Source organism: Trachypithecus francoisi, unplaced genomic scaffold, assembly GCF_009764315.1.
Source record: "Trachypithecus francoisi isolate TF-2019V2 unplaced genomic scaffold, Tfra_2.0 Lachesis_group6, whole genome shotgun sequence".
In the NCBI taxonomy this organism is placed as follows: Eukaryota; Metazoa; Chordata; class Mammalia; order Primates; family Cercopithecidae; genus Trachypithecus; species Trachypithecus francoisi.
In genome coordinates this window covers 23885414-23907334 of record NW_022681471.1, presented here as the reverse complement: position 1 = coordinate 23907334, position 21921 = coordinate 23885414, and the positions used below count along the sequence as shown (strand labels likewise).

The window sequence follows — 21921 nt, the reverse complement described above, 5'->3', positions numbered from 1 at the left end:
CTCGTAAAAGAAAATTAGGTCTTTCTTTGCTAAAACCAGCATTACTTGTCAAACGATATTTATAGCTGCCCAATTGCTGCAGTATTCCGATATGAAGGCTTATTTACTCTCGCTTATTCCTTTTTTTTTCTCAGACAGAGTCTTACTCTGTTGTCCAGGCTGGAGTGCAGTGGTGTGATCTCGGCTCACTGCAACCTCTGCCTCCTGGATTCAGGCGATTCTCCTGCCTCAGTCTCCTGAGTAGCTGGGATTACAGGCATGCACCACCACCCCCAGCTAATTTTTGTATTTTTAGTAGACACGGGGTTTTGTCATGTTGGCCAGGCTGGTCTTGAATTCCTGACCTCAAGTTATCCTCCCGCCTCAGCCTCCCAAAGTGCTGGGATTACAGGCATAAGCCATTGCGCCAGGCCCATTTTCTCGCTTATTCCTGATGGAAGTGCTGCTTCTCACCATAAAATATGACTTCATATGCTTTGGAGACGCTAATCTTGATCTCACTTCACAGAATCCTCATTCTTTTTAGTTCCCCCTGCCCCCTGCCTCAGGACCTCTCTTTTATTTTTATGCTATCTTTCTCCCACATTTCATTTGTATTAATGGGGTCCAAATAGGACATAGTTTGTTGTTTCCCAAATGAATATGCATATTCCAAAATATATGAATAAATTTCAATTTCTGTTTATCTGTTATTGTATCTGGCCAAAAATGGCCAAATGAATTTTCAGCACATTTGTATAGGGCATGCTTTGGAGGGTGGGGTATGACTTAAAATATGGACTAGGTGGTATATACAGAATTCGCTTTGGAGTTCCGTCAGGGATACCTTAAAGAAATAAGGCAGTCCTCTTTCAGAGCAGCTGAAAACCAAGTATGAGACAGGTCACATCTCCGAAGACACTGGGCAGAAACTACATCTTTTTTTTTTTTCTTTGAGACGGAGTCTCGCTCTGTCGCCCAGGCTGGAGTGCAGTGGCCGGATCTCAGCTCACTGCAAGCTCTGCCTCCCGGGTTCCCGCCATTCTCCTGCCTCAGCCTCCGGAGTAGCTGGGACTACAGGCGCCCGCCACCGCGCCCGGCTAGTTTTTTTGTATTTTTTTTTTTAGTAGAGACGGGTTTCACCGTATTAGCCAGGATGGTCTCAATCTCTGACCTCGTGATCCGCCCGTCTCGGCCTCCCAAAGTGCTGGGATTACAGGCTTGAGCCACCGCGCCCGGCCGAAACTACATCTTTTATGTCAAAATTGATCTATAAAAATCATTTTTAAATCATAAATTCTAAGAAAACTCCAGATGCTTTTCATGTGATAACATATGTATGTATACGTGTCTCAAAAGTAGAGACGGGGTTTCACCGTATTAGCCAGGATGGTCTCAATCTCCTGACCTCGTGATCCGCCCGTCTCGGCCTCCCAAAGTGCTGGGATTACAGGCTTGAGCCACCGCGCCCGGCCGAAACTACATCTTTTATGTCAAAATTGATCTATAAAAATCATTTTTAAATCATAAATTCTAAGAAAACTCCAGATGCTTTTCATGTGATAACATATGTATGTATACGTGTCTCAAAAGGAGAACTATTTTAATCTGGTAAAACACTCCTCAATTTAAGCGTACTTTATTTTAAATACTTAATTGACCCTCGACTTCTAACAGCTCTTAAACTCCTGATATATTTGAATAGTTTTTCAACACTAGCCCAAATTTCACAGCACAGGTAAAAGACCCCTAAGCTTAGTAACTGAAGCATCTTCATAAAACAATGTGCTTACTTTGGAAAAGAGTGTTTTCCAGAATTTATCTAGCCCTTAATCTTAGAATACAAAAAGTACATGCTGAGTTAGTTATGTTGTGTTGTTAGGAAGACTGCCATTAGTTAATTCAAAATACGCAAAGAACATTAAAGCATGTTTCAGTTTCTTTCCTCTTCTTATTCTTCTTACTCCTCTTTCTTAATAGATTTTTCACAATACACATTTTTAAGTTTAATCTCCTTTCCTATTCACCCATTTCCCCTCCCCATGGTAGTTAAACATTGTACTAAATATACAGGCTTATGCTTATAATCCCAGCACTTTGGCAGGCCGAGGTGGGCAGATCACCTGAGGTCAGGAATTCGAGACCAGCCTGGCCAACATGGTGAAACCCTGTCTCTACTAAAAATACAAAAAAAAAAAAAAAAAAAAAATTGCCAGGCATGGTGGCAGGCACCTGTAATCCCAGCTACTGGTGAGGCTGAGGCAGGTGAATTGCTTGAACCCAGGAGGATGAGGTTGCAGTGAGCCAACACTGTGCCACTGCACTTCAGCCTGGGTGACAGAGCAAGACTCTGTCTCAAGGAAAAAACAAAAAGAAAAAAAAGGAAGAAGAGCATAATTTAGTGAGGTACCATTGAGAAGTGGGATCCGTGCTCGCTTCGGCAGCACATATACTAAAATTGGAACGATACAGAGAAGTGGGATCCAGATCGTAGGAGTTTTTAAAAAACACTTCTGTTCTTTCCATTGCCCTTTATTACTGAGTAGGTGGGTCACTTTCCATATATTTAACCAAAAATAACTCTCATAAAGAAACTAAACACCAAAGAACATACACCTTCATATATATTTTTAGTGTTGTAAGTGGATCTAATTTGTGTCAACTTATTCATATGATAGCAACGTGTGTGTGTGTGGCAGTGAGGCAGGGGTTGATATTCAGCAAAACACTTGACGATTGACTCACTCTATTTGTTCATTCTTTCATTTATTCTCTACCTTGTTTTAGAAAGTAATGAAGACAGCTAACTTGGTGAATTATATTGAAAATCATAGTAGCCAACTAAATTGGAATTAAATTTCTCACTTCACATTTATGTAGCATTTTAGAGTTTTCAAAATATCCTTATACATATTTCTAGTTGCATAAAATGAAAGGCCTCTAATAGCTTATTAAATATATTTTAAATAAATAAAGCCTTTAAAAATAAATTTTTGTATAACATTTTATTTTAGATATTTTTATAAAATAACTTATATTTATTTCTGCTGGTAGATAAAAGTACCTTTTCTTTTTAATGGTCCAAGGATACTTGGTCTAATAATGTTGGTAGGATTTTGACTTCTTCTAAAATAAAATCATCATGATCATTATAAGAAATATTTCTTAACAAAATCAGCATGACTATTTCATTATAACAGATCTAAGGACATACACGAAAACGGGACTCTGTATAGGACATGGCATTACATCATTTTACTGCTTTTCTTTGTTTTTTATTTTTATTTTTTTCCTGAGATGGAGTTTCGCTCTTAACACCCAGGCTGGAGAGAAGTGGTGCAATCTCAGCTCACTGCAGCCTCCGCCTCCTGGGTTCAAGCGATTCTCCTGCCTCAGCCTCCCAAGTAGCTGGGATTACAAGCATGCACCACCTCACTCGGCTAATTTTGTATTGTTTTAGTAGAGATGGGGTTCACCATGTTGGCCAGGCTGGTATCGAACTCCTGACCTTTGGTGATCCGCCCACCTAGGCCTCCCAAAGTGTTGTGATTACTGGTGTGAGCCACCACACCCAGCCATTTTACTGCTTTTCTTTACATATGGGTAAAAACAGGAATGCCTTAGGAGCAAACTATCTTCTAATTCTCAAGGATTCAGGATTTTGAATCCTAGAGTCTACAAAAACCTACAGTCCTGGCTGGGACTTGCCTGAATGAAGGTGAGAATCACGGTTGAAGTTGTTTAAAGTTCTAAAGATAGCTCTGATCCTTATTAACAAACTTGGTTAGAGAAAGATTATGTATTAGCAGGGTGAAGGAATTACTAAATTCTTCTTATGTTCTTAGTCACCTGACTTTTTCAATATACAAAATGATAAACTGAAACAGTGACTTTTTTTTTTTGAGATGGAGTTTTGCTCTTGTTGCCCAGGCTGGAGTGCAATGGCGTGATCTTGGCTCACCGCAAACCTCTACCTCCTGGGTTCAAGCAATTCTCCTGCCTCAGCCTCCCTAGTAGCTGGTATTACAGACATGAGCCACCACGCCCGGCTAATTTTGTATTTTTAGTAGAGACGGGGTTTCTCCATGTTGCTCAGGCTGGTCTTGAACTCCTGACCTCAGGTAATCCGCCCGCCTTGGCCTCCCAAAGTGCTAGGATTACAGGCATGAGCCACCATGCCCGGCCGACACAATGACATTTTAATTTCCCTAAAAAGAAGTCACTTTTTTGGTTGGCACAAAACTTGGAGCTATAATTTCTTTTAAGTTTCTATAATTCTTGTTTTATAAGCAATTTGGTATTTTCATAAAACATAAACTTACATGATGTATTGTTGCGTAGGACTGGGAATGTGACTTGAAGGAGAACCAGTGCAACTCACACAAGTTTGTAATGATGGAGAGAAACACTGCTAAAATCAAATTGGAACACAGGTTTTAAAACTGCCACTTTTCTCAGAAAGCAGATCATTGGCTTCCTAGGGAGGGGCAGGGATGGTGGGGAGGGAGACTGGGGTACAAAAGATCATTAGGAAATTGTTTTGAGTGTGGGAACTGTTTGATATCTTGATTATGGGTGTGGCTACAGGATTGAACACAATTACCAAAATTAATCTAACCCTATACTTTAAAGTTGGTGAATTTTATACATATAAGTAATACTTGAAGAAATGAAAAAGAAGGGAAAACTGTTAGTTAGAATCAGATGTACTGCGACAAAATATATCCCCCAAAATATTTTTATTGGTGACCATTAATGTTCCTAAATACTTCCTAAATATTTCAAGGGACATAGACTTTTAGGTATTCCTTTCTTACCTTCCCAGTCTTCTTGATGGAAGAAGCCATTGAGGATACTGGTGTTAAATCAATGCACTTTAGAGAGGATGATTTCTGTGAGCCATTGTCATTCTGTGTAAGCAGAAAGCAGTGTACAATTGTAGTACCAATTGTTTATTAATCAAATACTTGAGATACTCGTTGCACAGGGAAGTGAGTCCTTACTACTGTGTCACTGGCTGCACCATGGTGAAGAGCTCTCACCATCCTAAAGCAATCAGGGAACCCAAAATTCACTTCAATAAGCAAAGGTACCCTTTTCCCTTTTGGGGATGAGAGCTATATGGTGATTGAGGGGCTTCCCAGCATGCCAGAAAGTCCTAGAATGTGAGTACTCAATACTATAACACAAATCCTAAATTTAAGCTCTTCTCTTTGCTTCGACCTGTGCTTTGTTATTGAAAACTATAATGCTATGTCCAGGAAAGGACCAAAAAGGTTTTGACTGGAACTAAGATGCAAATGAGACAGCAGGAATAACTACATTTATGGAAACTGTCTCTAGATTTTGCATAGACAAAATCAGTACTTCATAATTCAGGATTTTAAAATCTGCCCTTTTCCTTCTAAAACAAGCCAAGTGTGTATTACATGTACCCTTCCTCTTCCTAACACACTTACAGATTCTCTTACTCATCCATGCCAATACCTAAAGTAATTAGAATTGGGCCAAAGGACTCCAGCAGTATCCATTGTATTAGCACCAAAACATGAAAAGTGACAGGCTCCAGAGATTATCTACTTATTCTCCCAGACGTACTCCAAAATCAGGGATAACTGCCCATGTAAGGTACTCAGGGCTCAAAGGAAAATAAGATGTCATTGCTTCTGTTGACAATCCATTTCCGTATCGAATAACTCCCACATCTGAAGATTGACATTAGTCAGAATCTCTCCTATTCAAATTTCAGCTCAGTACTTGTTTTGTCACTATCTGGGATGTCCATAGAAAAGAACACTAAATATCATTCAGCTACCACAACTAGGTAACCACTATGTGCACACAGACATTTAAAAATGTTAACAAGAGATGAAACTAAATTCTAAGTATGTTTAAATTAAAGGTTTTATATTAAAATGGTAGTGGTGAGAATGTGTTACAGGCTGATATGGTGTGGCTGTGTCCCCATTCAAATCTCATCTTTAACTGTAATCCCCATAATCCCCACGTGTTAAATCATGGGGGTGAATTCCCCAGTGCTGTTCTCGTGATAGTGAGTGAGTTCTCACGAGATCTGATGGCTTTATAAGCATCTAGAATTTCCCCTGCTGGCACTCATTCTGTCTCCTGCCACCCTGTGAAGAGGTGCCTTCTGCCATAATCGTAAGTTTCCTGAGGCCTCCTCAGCCATGCAAAACTGTGAGTCAATTAAACCTCTTTCCTTTATAAATTACCCAGTCTCGGGTATTTCGTTATAGCAATGTGAGAATGGACTAATACACAGGCATAAAAATGCAATATTTTTCTAGTAAGTCTATTGTCTGTGGTTTAAGACTCTAATATATAGTTCATAAATTATTGAGAAGGGAGTGAAATCATTTATTGTTTTGTTATCTAAGCACTTTAACTAGTGCGACTGAACTTTTTTTGGGCCTGCGAGGACAGAGAAGAAACTGGTCCACAGCAGCTATGGTTTTGTGTCACAAAACTGTTTACTTTGAACTCCACTTTCAAATAATGGTAGCTATTTTTATGAGTAAATCATGAAGTATTTCTCAAGAGCAATCAAGGGCTAGGTGCAATGGCTCAAGCCTGTAATCCTAGCATTTTGGGAGGCTGAGGCAGGAGGATCCACTGAGCTCAGGTGTTCAAGACCAGCCTGGACAGCATAGTGAGAACTTGTCTCAAAAAAAAAAAAAAAATTAAAAAGAGCACTCAAAAATTATTTATGCAACAGATACAATTTTTGTTTCAAACTAGAGCTTAGATTTCTAGAAATTACAGCAAAACTAGGTATGCCAACACCACAAGTCAGTAAAAATTTGAAATTTTCTACAAAACTGAAGTTATAATACCATACCAGTTTCAAGCCTTCTTCCCAAGATTGACTCATCTGTATCTCAGTTTGTATTTTCCTACAAAAGAAATTAAAACTGCAGTTTGCCTATCTGAAAGAAAAGATATAATTAAATATACAAATTATGAGAATAGTAATTCAAATTACAGCACTCACCATTCATACATTGTTTCTCTAGTTATTAAATTTATGGCTTCTTCCTGTAAAGGTAGGAAAATAGAATAAACTGAATACCCAGTTCCTATGGTTTTATAAAATTTGATTTCATTTGGATGCACCATTATTTTTATTCACTGGCTATAGAAGAACTAGAGAATAAACAAATCTCTAAACAAGTATCTGGTTCTCTACCCTTTATTGCGTCACAAATTATCACACCAAAGATCTATTACTTGTGCATTACAGTACATCAGATATGCAGGAACTGATTAAATGAAAAACTTTGTATTTTTCTTTTTTCTATTTTTTATTTATTTATTTTTTTGAGACGGAGTCTTGCTCTGTCGCCCAGGCTGGAGTGCAATGGCGCGATTTCTGCTCACTGCAAGCTCCGCCTCCCGGGTTCACGCCATTCTCCTGCCTCAGCCTCCCAAGTAGTTGGGACTACAGGCGCCTGCCACCACGCCCGGCTAATTTTTTTGTATTTTTAGTAGAGACAGGGTTTCACCGTGTTAGCCAGGATGGTCTCGATCTCCTGACCTCGTGATCCACCCGCCTTGGCCTCCCAAAGTGCTGGGATTACAGGCGTGAGCCACCGCGCCCAGCCAAAACTTTGTACTTTTCTTTATTCAAAAGCAAAAACATTAAGCATTCAAAATTTACAGCTTTCTCTGAACTTTTTAAAGGTCTACTAGGACAGAGAAGAAACTAGTCCACAATAGCTATGGATAGCCATTAATACTATGATATTAACAAAAATTACTCACAGTACACAGACAACAAATTAAATGCCTATCAGGATAAGTTTGCTTAAGTAAATGATGAGACAAACATAACTTAAATCTAGTCGTTGACATCAAAAAACAACTATTACATATTAAATGGGAGACAAATGGATCCTATTTATATAAAATTGTAACAGAGGTGCTCAGAAAGATGTTTGCCAGAAACTTAACAGTGGTTATCAGTGAGTAGTGAGATCTGGAGTAATGTGTTCTTTCTTCCTTTGCACATTACTATATTATTTGACTTTTTATTAATATGCAAGTATCATTTTCACATAAGTAGTTTTTTTTTTTTTTTTTTTTTTTAATAACCCACCTATAGAAAGACATCCATGTTCACGGATTGGGACAATGTTTAGATGACAATTCTACCCAAAATGATCTACAGATGCAATGCGACCCTTACCAAAGTCCCTATCACGTTTTATACAGAAACAGAAAAATCCATCTGAAAATTCATATGGAATATGAAAGGACCCCAAATAGCCAAAGCAATCTTTGAAAAGAACAAAGCCGGAGGACTCATACTTCCTGATTTCAAAACTTCCTACAAAACTACATAGTCAAAACAGTGTAGTTCTGGCATAAGAACAAATGCATACCAGCACTTTGTGAGTCCGAGGTGGGCGGATCACCTGAGGTCGGGAGTTTGAGACCAGCCTGGCCAACACGGTGAAATCTCATCTCTACCAAAACTACAAAATTTAGCTGGGTATGCTGGCACACGCCTGTAATCCTAGCTACTCAGGAGGCTGAGGCACAAGAATTGCTTGAACCCTGGAGGGAAAGGTGCAGTGAGCTGAAACTGCACCACTGCACTCCAGCCTGAATGACAGAGAGCAAGATTCTGTCAAAAAAAAAAAAAAAAAAAAAAAAAAGAACATTCATATAGCAATGGAACAGAATAGAGAGCACAGAAATAAGCCCTCACATAATATATGGTCAAATGATTTTCAAAGTGATGTCAAGACCATTCAATGGGGAAAGGACAATCTTTTCAACAAATGATGTTGAGAAAACTGGAGCTCTACATGCAAAAGAATGAAGTTTAATCCTTTTTTTTACCTATGTAAAAATTCACTCGAAATGAATTAAAGACTTTAACTTAATTTCCTCAAGGATCTAGAACTAGATGTACCATATGACCCAGCCATCCCACTACTGGGTATATACCCAAAGGATTATAAATTACTCTACTACAAAGACACATGCACACGTTTGTTTATTGCGGCACTATTCACAATAGCAAAGACTTGGAATCAACCCAAATGTCCATCTGTGACAGACTGGATTAAGAAAATGTGGCACATATACACCATGGAATACTATGCAGCCATAAAAAAGGATGAGTTTGCGTCCTTTGTAGGGACATGGATGCAGCTGGAAACCATCATTCTTAGCAAACTATCACAAGAAGAGAAAACCAAACACCGCATGTTCTCACTCATAGGTGGGAACTGAACAATGAGATCACTTGGACTCGGGAAGGGAACATCACACACTGGGGCCTATCATGGGGAGGGGGGAGGAGGGAGGGATTGCATTGGGGAGTTATACATGATATAAACGTCATGCACATGTACCCTAGAACTTAAAGTATAATAAAAAAAAAAAAAAATTTATAAGCAAAAAAAAAAAAAAAAAAAAAAAAAGACTTTAACTTAAAAGATAAAACTCTAAATCTCTCAGAAGACAACATGAGGGTCAATCTTCATGACACTGGATTTCACAATGATTTCTTGGATATGATACCAAAGGCACAGGCAACAAGAGAAAAAAATAGATAAACTGGTCTTCATCAAAATTAAAAAACTTTTTTTTTTTTTTTTTTTTAAGATGGATTCTCACTCTGTTGCCCAGGCTGGAGTGCAATGGCGCAATCTCGGCTCCTACAACCTCCGCCTCCTGTGTTCAAGCAATTCTCCTGTCTCAGCTTCCCGAGTAGCTAGGATTACAGGCACACACCACCAGGCCCAGCTAATTTCTGTATTTTTAGTAGAGATGGGGTTTCATCATGTTGGTCAGGATGGTCTTGAACTCCTGACCTCATGATCCACCCGCCTTGGCCTCCCAAAGTGCTGGATTACAGGCGTGAGCCACTGCGCCCGGCCAAATTAATGCTTTTTTTTTTTTTTTTTTCCTTTGAGACAGAGTTTTGCTCCTGTTGCCCAGGCTGGAGTGCAATGGCACGATCTCAGCTCACTGTAACCTCCACCTCCTGGGTTCAAGCGATTCTCCCGCCTCAGCCTCCTGAGCAGCTGGGATTACAGACACCTGCCACCACACCCAGCTAATTTTTGTATTTTAAGTAGAGACGGGGTTTCACCATGTTGGCCAGGTGGTTTTGAACTCCCGCCTCAGCCTCCAAAGTGCTGGGATTACAGGCGTGAGCCACTGCGCCCGGCCAAATTAATGCTTTTTTTTTTTTTTTTCCTTGAGACAGAGTTTTGCTCCTGTTGCCCAGGCTGGAGTGCAATGGCACGATCTCAGCTCACTGTAACCTCCACCTCCTGGGTTCAAGCGATTCTCCCGCCTCAGCCTCCTGAGCAGCTGGGATTACAGACACCTGCCACCACACCCAGCTAATTTTTGTATTTTAAGTAGAGACGGGGTTTCACCATGTTGGCCAGGCTGGTTTTGAACTCCCGCCTCAGCCTCCCAAAGTGCTGGGATTACAGGCGTGAGCCACTGCACTTGTTTTTTTTTTTTTTTTTTTTTTGAGATGGAGTCTCCCCTCTGTTGCCTAGGCTGGAATGCAGTGGCGCCATCTCGACTCACTGCAAGCCCCACCTCCTGGGTTCACGCCATTCTCCTGCCTCAGCCTCCCGAGTAGCTGGGACTACCGGTGGTGCCCACCTAATTTTTTGTATTTTTAGTAGAGACGGTGTTTCACCATGTTAGCCAGGATGGTCTTGATCTCCTGACTTTGTGATCCACCTGCCTCAGACTCCCAAAACGCTGGGATTACAGGCGTGAGCCACCACACCCAGCAAAATTAAAAAAACTTTTGTGCATCAAATGACACTATCAAGAGTGTGAAAAGACAACTGGAGAATTGGATAATACGCTTGCAAATCATATTTCTGAAAAGGAATGAATATCCAAAATATATACAGAACTCCTACAACACAATGACAACAAAAACCAACCCAATTAAAATATGAGTAAAGAGACTGAATGTTTCTCCAAAGAATACCTACAAATGACCAAAAAGTACACGAAAAGATGCTCAACATCATTTGTCATTATGGAAATGCAAACCAAAACCACAATGAGATGCCACTTTATCCCATTAGGATAGTTTATTTATTTATTTATTTATTTATTTTTTGAGACAAGATCTCACTCTGTTACACAGGCTGGAGTGCAGTGGTGCAATCTCAGCTCACTGAAACCTCTGCCTCTCAGGTTTAAGTAATTCTTGTGTCTCAGCTTCCTAAGTAACTGGGATTTTTTATTATTTATTTATTATTTGTTTTTTATTTTTATTTTTTATTTTTGTGACAGAGTCTCACTCTGTTGCCCAGGCTGGGGTGCAGTGGCACAATCTTGTCTCAATACAACCTCTGCCTCCCAGGTTCAAGCAATTCTCCTGCCTCAGCCTCTTAAGTAGCTGGAATTACAGGTGCATGCCACCACACTCAATTAATTTTTGTATTTTTAGTAGAGATGGGGTTTCACCATGCTGGCCAGCTGGTCTTGAACTCTTGACCTTAGATGATCCACCACCTCAGCCTCCCAAAGTGCTGGGATTACAGGCCACTGCACCAGGCCAAATTTTTAAATTTTCTAAAAACATCATTTCATTCTTATCTCATCCTTTTTTATATTTCTACTTTATATATATATTCTATGATTCACATGATATATAATAGTACAGTGGCATATGTCCAAAATGTGTAAGTAAATGCAGTATACCTATGTTGGAGGCATGTGCTCAAACATTTTCTCCTGATGTGATATGTGATCAAAAGAGTTTAAAGATTGTTGTCTATAGTATAAATAATACATGTTTGGGGTAGTCCATAATAGAGGAGTGGTGTGAGTTGTGTGAAAGAATTAAAATTTGGCCACGCACGGTGGCTCATGCCTGTAATCCCAGAACTTTGGGAGGCCAAGGCAGGAGGAATCCTTGAGCTCACGAGTTTGAGATCAGCCTGGGTAATAATAGCAAGACCTCATTTCTACTAAAAGAAAAAAATAAATTAGCTGGGCACATGTGGTATGCATGTCAGTAGACCTAGCTACTCAGGAGGCTGAAGTGGGAGGATCTCTTGAGCCTGGGAGATTGAGGCTGCAGTGAGCCACAATTGTGCCACTGCACTCCAGCCTGGAACAATATGAGACTCTGTTTCAATAAACAAATATATACATAAATAAAGATTTGACCTAGTCCTTCAAAGATGTATAAAATACGAACAAGCAGTGAGTAGAGGGAAGGGTATTCTAAGCAGAAGAACCCATATGAACAAAAGTTTAGGAGAGGGAAAAAATACAACAGATTTAGAGATAGTGAGACTACCTTGGCTGAAACTGAGTTTGTGCTACAAAGTAATGAGAGAGAAAACAGGAGAGGTAAGACAGGGCCAGATTTACAGGTTCTTAAATAATCAAAGAATAATGAAGAATGAGGATGATGAGGTAGCTGTACAGTTCTCACCACACTGCCTAGCAAACAGTTCAGTGCTTAAGACATATTATCTATTTTTATTATTATTCAATAGGTAATGGGAAGTCATTGTGACATTTTGTATGGGGGGAAGAAAGTGAAAATGATGTTTAAAAAAAAAAAAAAAAGTTGGCCAGGTGTGGTGGCTCATTGCCTGTAATCCCAGCACTTTAGGAGGCTGAGGTGGGTGGATCACGAGGTCAGGAGATTGAGACCATCCTGGCTAACATGGTGAAACCCCGTTTCTACTAAAAATACAAAAAGTAGCCGGACGTGGTGGCGGGTGCCTGTAGTCCCAGCTACTCAGGAGGCTAAGGCAGGAGAATGGCATGAACCCGGAAGGCAGAGGTTGCAGTGAGCCGAGATCGTGCTGCTGCACTCCAGCCTGGGAGACAGAGTGAGACTCTGTCTCAAAAAAAAAAAAAATTTATCTTGGTCTTGATTGTGGAAGTTGGATTCAACTGGGAGAGACAGAAAAATCTATTGGGATATTATTTCAGTAATCTAGACCCAAGGGACAGAAGAAGGAAGTGGCAGTGACAACAAAGAGGACATTGTCAAGGAAGAATTAGTAGGATTAGAGGCCTTATTGGATATGGTAGAAAAATAAGGAAGAAGTGAAGATAAATCAAGAGCTTCGAGTCTTAAAACTGTGACTATTTTGATACTATACAATGAGGTATCAAATCGAGAGCTTTGAGTCTTAAAACTGTGACTATTTTGATACCATACAATGAAGTACAGAAAATGAGTGAATTGGAGAAGGTAATTTAAGAAGATAATTAGTCTTTTAAAAACAATGGAATAACAGTAAATTCAGCAAAATGTAACTGTTAGTAGAGTTCTTCGATTTAATATTATATAGATATTCTCCTCTAGTGTGAAGCTCAAAGTATTTGGTAGTTCATTTGGTCAACAAGTAAACAGCAGGTAGTTCTGTGAAATTGAGATAGAATTCTGCTTAATATTCCTCCCACTGAAAGTTGGAGCATTAGCCAAAATCAGCTATTGAAGGTTGTTAGGAGAAGAGTGTTGACTCTTTTTCATTTACGTCTTGCCTATTTCCAAAATGGATTTGCGATGGCTTATAATAAAATAAGATTGTTAAAATAAGTATAAAAGGTCAAGAGCCATGCATTATAACTGTAAGAAGCAGAGTACAGTACACTGGAAACCTAGTTTAAGGACAGTTATTATACTCGGATGTTAAAGTTAGCTTTCCATTTTTCAGGATACATGGTAAAAATGGGAACTGTAAGTTACCAACTTTTGCTCTCCGAGGAGACAACATCTGAAAGATTTTAGTTGCTAAGTGCCTGCACAGTACCCAATAAAGGCTTGTTGAAAGAATGAAACAATCTGTAAACTAAGATCAAATTAAATTTTTTTTTTTTTTTTTTTTTGAGAAGGAGTCTCACTTTGTCACCCAGGCTGGAGTGAGTGCGTGGCACAATCTCAGCTCACTGCAACCTCTGGCTCCCAGGTTCAAGTGATTCTTCTGCCTCAGTCTCCCAAGTAGCTGGGATTACAGGCGTGCCTCACCAGGCCTGGCTAATTTTTATATATTTAGTAGAGACAGGGTTTCTCTATGTTGATCAGGCTGATCTCGAACTCCTGATCTCAGGTGATCCGCCTGCCTCGGCCTTCCAAAGTGCTGGGATTACAGGCGTGAGCCACCGTGCCCGGCCAGCAAATTAAAAAAAAATTTTTTTTTAAAAGACGGAGTCTTGTTATGTTGCCCAGGCTGGTCTTGAACTCCTGGCCTCAAGTGATCCTCCTGTTTCGGCCTCTCAAGTCCCTGAAATTACAGGCACGAGCCACCACGCCCAGCTCAATTTCTTTTTATTGATTTTTACTTTAGACACTGCAGAGAGAGTCAAGTTGTTACTGGGTGCCAATGACTCATATCCTGTTTAACAAATCAGGAATTAAATATAAAGCTATATAATAAAAAACTGTGAGCAAACTGTTATGGGTTGAATTGTGTCCCCCCAAATTCCTATGTTGAAGTCCTAATCCCCAGTGCCTCAGGATGTGACCTTATTTAGAGACAGAATATTTTCAGAAGCAAGCAGGTTAGGATGAGGTCATTAGGGTGGGCCCTAATCCAATATGACTGCTGTCCTTCATGAAAAGGAGAAACTTAGAAACAAACACATGTGCAGGGAGAACACTATGTGAACATGAAGATAGTCATCAACAAGCCAAGGGCAGAGGCCTGGAGCAGATCCTCCCTCACAGACCTTAGAAGGAATCAACCCTCCTGACACCTTTATCTCAGACTTCTAGCCCTAAGAAATGTGAAACAATATATTTCTGTTGTTTAAGCTACCCAGTTTGTGATACTTTGTTATGGCAGCCTGAGCAACCTAATATACAAACTGTTTCTGCATGGCACTTATTTATGTTTAGAGCTTTGGGAAACAGGGAACTACAGACTGAATGCATTCAGATCTTTTGGAATACGAGCTCAATTTTTATTAGGGGCCACACGTGGTGGCTCATGCCTGTAATGCCAGTACCTCGGGAGACTGATGCAGGAGTACCACTTGAGGCCAGGATTTCAGGATCAGCCAGGGTACCACAGGGAGACGTCATCTCTACAAAAAATTTAAAAAATTGGCCAGGCGTGTTGGTTCACACCTGTAATCCCAGCACTTTGGGATGCCGAGGCGTGTGGATCACCTGAGGTCAGGAGTTCTAGACCAGTCAGACCAATATGGTGAAATCCCATCTCTACTAAAAATATAAAAGTTAGCCGGGCGTGGTGGTGACTCCAGTCAGACCAATATGGTGAAATCCCATCTCTACTAAAAATACAAAAGTTAGCCGGGCATGGTGGTGGGTGCCTGTAGTCCCAGCTACTCGGGAGACTGAGACAGGAGAATTGCTTGAACCTGGGAGGCAAAGGTTGCAGTGAGCCGAGATCATGCCACTGCACTCCAGCCTAGGCAACAGAGCGAGACTCCGTCTCAAAAATAAATAAATAAATAAAATAAAATAAAATAAAAAATTATCCAGGCATGGTGGTGTGCACCTGTAGTCCTAGCTAGTCGGGAGGCTAAGGCAAGAGGATCACTTTAACCCAGTAGTTCGAGGCTGCGGTGAGCTATGATCATGTCACTACACTCCAGTCTAGGCAACAGAGCAAGACCTGTCTAAAAAATAAATAAAATAAAATTTTTATTAGGAAAGGAAAATTACACAAAATAATTCCTATTTAGGAATAATAACTGTGTTTAGAAAATTAACTTCTAGCTTGATAGTCTCAATCTCTTTAATACTTAGAAAGCAGCTAACAACAACAGTTGAGAAGAAATTGTCCATTAATTGCTTAATAAGAAAGGTGTAACATAAACCAAATATTGGCCCAGAACCTAACATTGACTTGGGGCTGTGTGCTCATTTAAAATTAAAAGCAATTTCATCATACTATTTTACAGGAGGCCAGGCACGGTGGCTCATGCCTGTAATCCCAGCACTTTGAGAGGCCAAGATGGGCGGATCACTTGAGGTCAGGAGTTTGAGACCAGCCTGGCCAACATGGTGAAACCCCCTCTACTTAAAAAAAAAAAAAAAAAAAAAAAAAATAGCTGGGTGGGGTGGTGGGCGCCTGTAATCCCAGCTACTCGGGAGGCTGAGGCTAGAGAATCTCTTGAACCAGGGAGTTCAGGAGTTCACCAGACGTTGCAGTGAGCCGAGATTGCACCACTGCACTCCAGCCTGGGCAACAGAGTAAGACTCTGTCTAAAAACAAAAACATAAAAAAACTATTTTACAGGAAATACAGAGGATAAAAGAACATATTAACACCACATGAAAGCAAAATCAGAATGTGGGACATTATACAGGACAAATGGCCTCCCTGGTTTGTTCAATAAATAAGAGGCATGGAACAAAAAACAGGCAGAAAATGCTGTTTTACAGCATGGTACTGGTACCAAAACAGACATATAGACCAATGGAACAGAACAGAGACCTCAGAAATAACATCACACATCTACAACCATCTGCTCTTCAACAAACCTGACGAAAACAAGCAATAGGGAAAGGATTTCCTATTCAATAAATGGTGCTGGGAAAACTGGCTAGCCATATGCAGAAAACTGAAACTGGACCCTTCCTTGTACTTTACACAAAAATTAACTCAAGATGGATTAAAGATTTAAATGTAAAAACCAAAACCATAAAAACCCTAGAAGAAAACCTAGGCAATACCATTCAGGACATAGGCATGGGCAAAGACTTCATGACAAAAATGCCAAAAGCAATTCCAACAAAAGCGAAAATTGACAAATAGGATCTAATTAAACTAAAGAACTTTTGCACAGCGAAAGAAATTATCATCAGAGTGAACAGGCAACCTACAGCATAGGAGATAAGTTTTGCAATCCACCCATCTGACAAAGGTCTAATATCCAGAATCTACAAGGAACTGAAACAAGAAAATGCAACCCCATCAAAAAGTAGGCAAAAGATATGAACAGACACTTCTCAAAAGAAGACATGTATGCGGCCAACAAACATACGAAAAAAACTTCAACATCACTGATCATTAGCGAAATGCAAATCAAAACCACAATGACATACCATCTCATGCCAGTCGGAATGGTGATGATTAAAAAGTCAAGAAACAATAGATGCTGGCAAGGCTGTGGAGAAATAGGAACGCTTTTATACTGTTGGTGGGAATGTAAATTAGTTCAACCATTGTGGAAGACAGTGTGGCAATTCCTCAAGGATCTAGAACCAGAAATATCATTTGACCCAGAAATCCCATTACTGAGTATATACCCAAAGGAATATAAATCATTCTACTATAGACACATGCACATGCATGCTTACTGCAGCACTATTTACAACAGCAAAGACATGGAACGAACCTGAATGCCCATCAATGATAGACTAGATAAAGAAAATTTGGTACATATACACCATGGAATACTATGCAGCCATAAAAAGGAATGAGATCATATCCTTTTCAGGGACATGGATGAAGCTGGAAGCCATCATCCTCAGCAAACTAACACAAGAACAGAAAACCAAACACTGCATGTTCTCACTCATAAGTGGGAGTTGAACAATGAGAACACATGGACACAGGGAGGGGAACAACACACATCAGGGCCTGTTGGGGGGTGGGTGGCGAAGGGAGGGAACCTAGATGACAGATCAATAGGTGCAGCAAACCACCATGGCACACGTATACCTATGTAACAAACCTGCACATTCTGCCCATGTATCTTGGAACTTAAGTAAAATAAAATAAAATAAAATAAAATAAAAATGCTGTTTTAATAAAAGAGATCTAAGAGATATATATCAACTAAATGTCATATTTGGATTGTGTTTGGATCAGTTAAAAATGCATTTTTGAGAATTAGGAAAAATATAACGTGGATTTAGATGACATTAAGGAATAAGATAATTTGTTATGCATAATTACGGCACTGTGATTATGGGGAAAAAAAGTCCTTCTCATGCCCATAAACTTGGGTAAAAAGATATGTCAGAAATTTACTTTAAAGCACTCTCTCCCACCCCTAAAAGAGAAGCAGATAGATGAAAAAGGATATACAAAATGTGGATAATTGTTAAAGCTGTGTGTTAGGTATATGGAGATTCTACATTCTATGTTTTAAATTTTCCATTTAAAAAGATATTTTTAATGCAGTACTCTTGGCACTACATATAATTACTTATAGTCGTCCCTTGGTATATGTGGGGAATTGGTTCCAATACCACCCCCCCACCCCCCGACATATACCAAAATCCACACATCCTCAAGTCCACAGTGGGCCTTCTGGAACCCTAGGATACAAAAAGTCAGCCATACATATAGGAGGGCTTCACATCACAACAATACTGTATTTTTGATCTCCATTATCTGTGTATAAGTGCACCCACGCCATTCAAATCCATGTTGTTCAAGTTTGGAAGTTCCTCAAAAAATGAAAAACAGAGTTACCATATGATCCAGCAATCTCACTCCAAGGTATATCACCCACCAAAAAGGAAATCAGTATATGGAAGAAATATCTACACTCCCATGTTTATTGCAGCACTGTTTACAATAGCTAAGATTTGGAAGCAGCCTAAGTGTTCATCAACAGATGAATGGATAAAGAAAATGTGATACATATAAACAGTGGAGTACTATTCAGCCGTAAAAAGAATGAGGTCCAGGCTGGGCACGGTGGCTCACGCCTATAATCCCAGCACTTTGGAAGACCGAGGCAGGCAGGATCACCTGATGTCAGGAGTTTGAGACCAGCCTGGGCAACATGGCGAAACCCTGTCTCTACAAAAAATACAAAAATTAGTCTGTCGCAGTGGCATGGGCCTATAATCCCAGCTACTCAGGAGGCTGAGGCAGGAGAATCACTTGAACCTGGGAGGCAGAGGTTGCAGTGAGCTGAGATGGCGCCACTGTACTCCAGCCTGGGTGATAGAACGAGACTGTCTCAAAAAAAAAAAAAAAAAAAAAAAAGCAAAAAACAAATGAGATCCAGTCATTTGCAGCAACATGGATGAAATGGAGGTCATTATGTTAAGTGAAATAAGCCAGGCACAGAAAGACAAACATTGCATGTTCTAACTTATCTTCTTTTTTCTTTTTTTTGAGACAGAGTCTCATTCTGTCACCTAGGCTGGAGTGCAGTGGCGTGATCTCGGCTCACTGCAACCTCCGCCTGCCAGGTTCAAGTGATTCTCTAGTCTCAGCCTCCTGAGTAGCTGAGATGACAGGCGCCCACCACCACACATGGCTAATTTTTGTATTTTTAGTAGAGACGGGGTTTCACCATGTTGGCCAGGCTGGTCTCGAACTCCTGACCTCAAGTGATCTGCCCGCCTCAGCCTCCCAAAGTGCTGGGATCCACGGGCGTGAGCCACCGTGCCCAGCCTCATGTTCTCGCTTATTTGTGGGAGGTAAAAATTAAAACACTTGAACTCATAGAGCTAGAGATTAGAAGGATGGTTACAAGGCTGGGAAGGGTAAATGAGGGGTGGCAAGGAAGTGGGATGGTTAATGGGTACAAAAATATAGTTAGAAAGAACAAATAAGACTCAGTATTTGCTAGTACAACAGGGTGACTCTAGTCAATAATAATTTAATTGTACATTTAAACATAACTAAAAGTATAGTTGAATTGTTTGTAACACAACGGATAAATGCTTGAAGGGATGGATACTCCATTTACCCTGATGTGATTATTACATGTTGCATGCCTATATCGAAGTATCTCATGTACCCCATGGCACCCATAAAAATTAAATTAATTACTTTTTAAAAACCCAGGTTGTTGAAGGGTCAGTTGTAATTCTTTTCATCCTCAAAACGATTCTATGAGATAGCCAATATTATTCCCCCCATTTTGATAAAATCAATGCCCTTATTAATGTTGTTAAAGTGAAAGTTCAGAAGGTAATGGGGAGAGAACCACACATTTCCGTTTTGCACTTAAAGGGTTAAGTTTAATAGGGACAAAGAAGTCAGTCAAAGAATGCATGTAAAGAAATATGCAACTTATGCCAGGCACAGTGGCTCACCCCTGTAATCCCAGTACTTTGGGAGGCTGGAGGCTGAGGTGGGCAGATCACTTGAGGTCAGGAGTTCGAGACCAGCCTGACCAACATGGTGAAATCCCATCTCTACTAAAAATACAAAAAAATTAGCCGGGTGTGGTGGCATGCACCTGTGATCCCAGCTACTCGGGAGGCTGAGGCAGGAGAATCCCTTGAACCCAGGAGGTGGAGATTGTAGTGAGCTGAGATAGCGCCACTGCACTCCCGCCTGGGCGACAGAGTAAGACTCCGTCTCAAAAAAAAAAGAAAAAAAAGAAATATGCAACTTAAGATATCTATCAGACCATTAAACTGCTGAAAATAAGTCTTAATTTTCCACTCAATCAGTATCCAGATTGAAAATTAATGTTTTTCTGTTTTCCCATCTCATTCATTTTCTACTTATATTTCATTTTTAAATGTTTATAATATATATTATGTTACTATGGAAATAAACTGCATTAAACTTATATTCCTAACCAGTGTAAATTAGTATTTATATCAAGCTTCGTCAGCAAATAGCAACACGTAACCCGTTTTCAAATATTTGGTTTAATTTAGGAAAAGCAAAGAAACATATTGCACAGATAAACCGGAGGTAACTTTAACTACTTCTTTGAACTTGTTTCATTCCTTAAGAATTTCTAAAATAGCTACATACAAAGACAGAAGTAAAAGCAACTTTTACCTACTAAAAAGAAAAAAAAAAAAAAAAAAAAAAAAAGCCTGGTGTGGTGGCTTACACCTGTAATCCCTGCAATTTGGGAGGCCGAGGTGGTCAGATCACCTGAGGTCAGGAGTTTGAGACCAGCCTGGCCAATATGATGAAACCCCGTCTCAACAAAAAATACAAAAATTAGCCGGGCATGGTTGCAGGCGCCTGTAATCCCAGCTACTCGGGAGGCTTAGGCAGGAGAATTGCATGAACCCGGGAGTGGAGGTTGCAGTGAGCCAAGATGGAGCCACTGCACCCAGTCTGTGCAACAGAGCGAAACTCTGTCTCAAAAAAAAAAAAAAAAAAAAAGGAAAAAAAACGTTTTTACCATACTTTCCTGCTAGTGGATAAGCTGACCTTAGGGAAGCCATGCCACAGGGGTGAAAGGGAGAGAGGGAAAGGAAGCAAGAGTTGGAGGACTAACAACTAGGATTACAAGACGGTATTATGGGCTTTGTGCACTGAAACAGGGAAAGGGGAGCTGGAAAATAATCCAGTAATTTGGGGCCAAATCTTGGCTCTGACATTCACCAACTCTGGACATGGGTAAATTGCTAAATTTCTCCCTTTTTAGTTTCTGACCTTATAAAGTGTTGCAAGATAAAATGAGACCACAAATGGAAAGTACCTATTAGTGCTAAGTGAATAATAAGCCTCTCTTGGGGGGAAAAACGTCTGCTTGTAACTGGGTCAAAAAAAAAAAAAACCACCTGTGGCATAGTGGTGATTTCATCTTTTGAGTTCTGTGGCTAATCCTTGGATAATTAAAATGTTGAATTCTGTATTATGCTTGTGCTATTAAGCACACATGTGCACATGAGTGCACACCCACCCACCCACACACACCCTCCCAACCACACACACAAACACAAAACACACACACACAGAGACGCACATGTGTGTACATGGGCACAAAATATAAACCAGTGAGGTACAATGTGTCCCTGAACTCAGATCACTAAGAAGTTAACACAAAACAATAGCATGAAGCCATTTTATCTGTCAAAAACTCATCTGAGGGTTAAAAAAAAATGATAACTACAGTTATTATGAAGCTGAGAATTAATTTTTGTGTATAACATTCCATTTTCAGATCCCGGGAAGAACGAAGCTAGACTCAAGGTATAAGAGTATGTAGTATTTCCAGAAATTATTATTATTATTATTATTTTTTTTTTTGAGATGGAGTCTC

General features: G+C 39.9%; 1 protein-coding gene across 19 annotated transcripts in view; it reads right to left on the bottom strand.

Moving 5' to 3' along the window:
- FAM122C (family with sequence similarity 122C) overlaps window positions 1-21921 on the bottom strand; it is an 81669-nt gene that overhangs the window by 28051 nt on the left and 31697 nt on the right. For 7 of the 19 annotated variants that reach the window (XM_033201902.1, XM_033201903.1, XM_033201904.1 and 4 more), the window contains exons 5-9: window positions 6992-7035; window positions 6839-6893; window positions 4797-4889; window positions 4302-4390; window positions 3044-3105 (exon numbers count right to left, since the gene is read on the bottom strand). In XM_033201902.1, coding sequence (XP_033057793.1) covers window positions 3044-3105; window positions 4302-4390; window positions 4797-4889; window positions 6839-6893; window positions 6992-7035 — 343 coding nt within the window. The remainder of the gene's footprint in view (window positions 1-3043; window positions 3106-4301; window positions 4391-4796; window positions 4890-6838; window positions 6894-6991; window positions 7036-21921) is intronic. The other 12 variants (XM_033201907.1, XM_033201909.1, XM_033201910.1 and 9 more) reach the window with 6 other exon arrangements.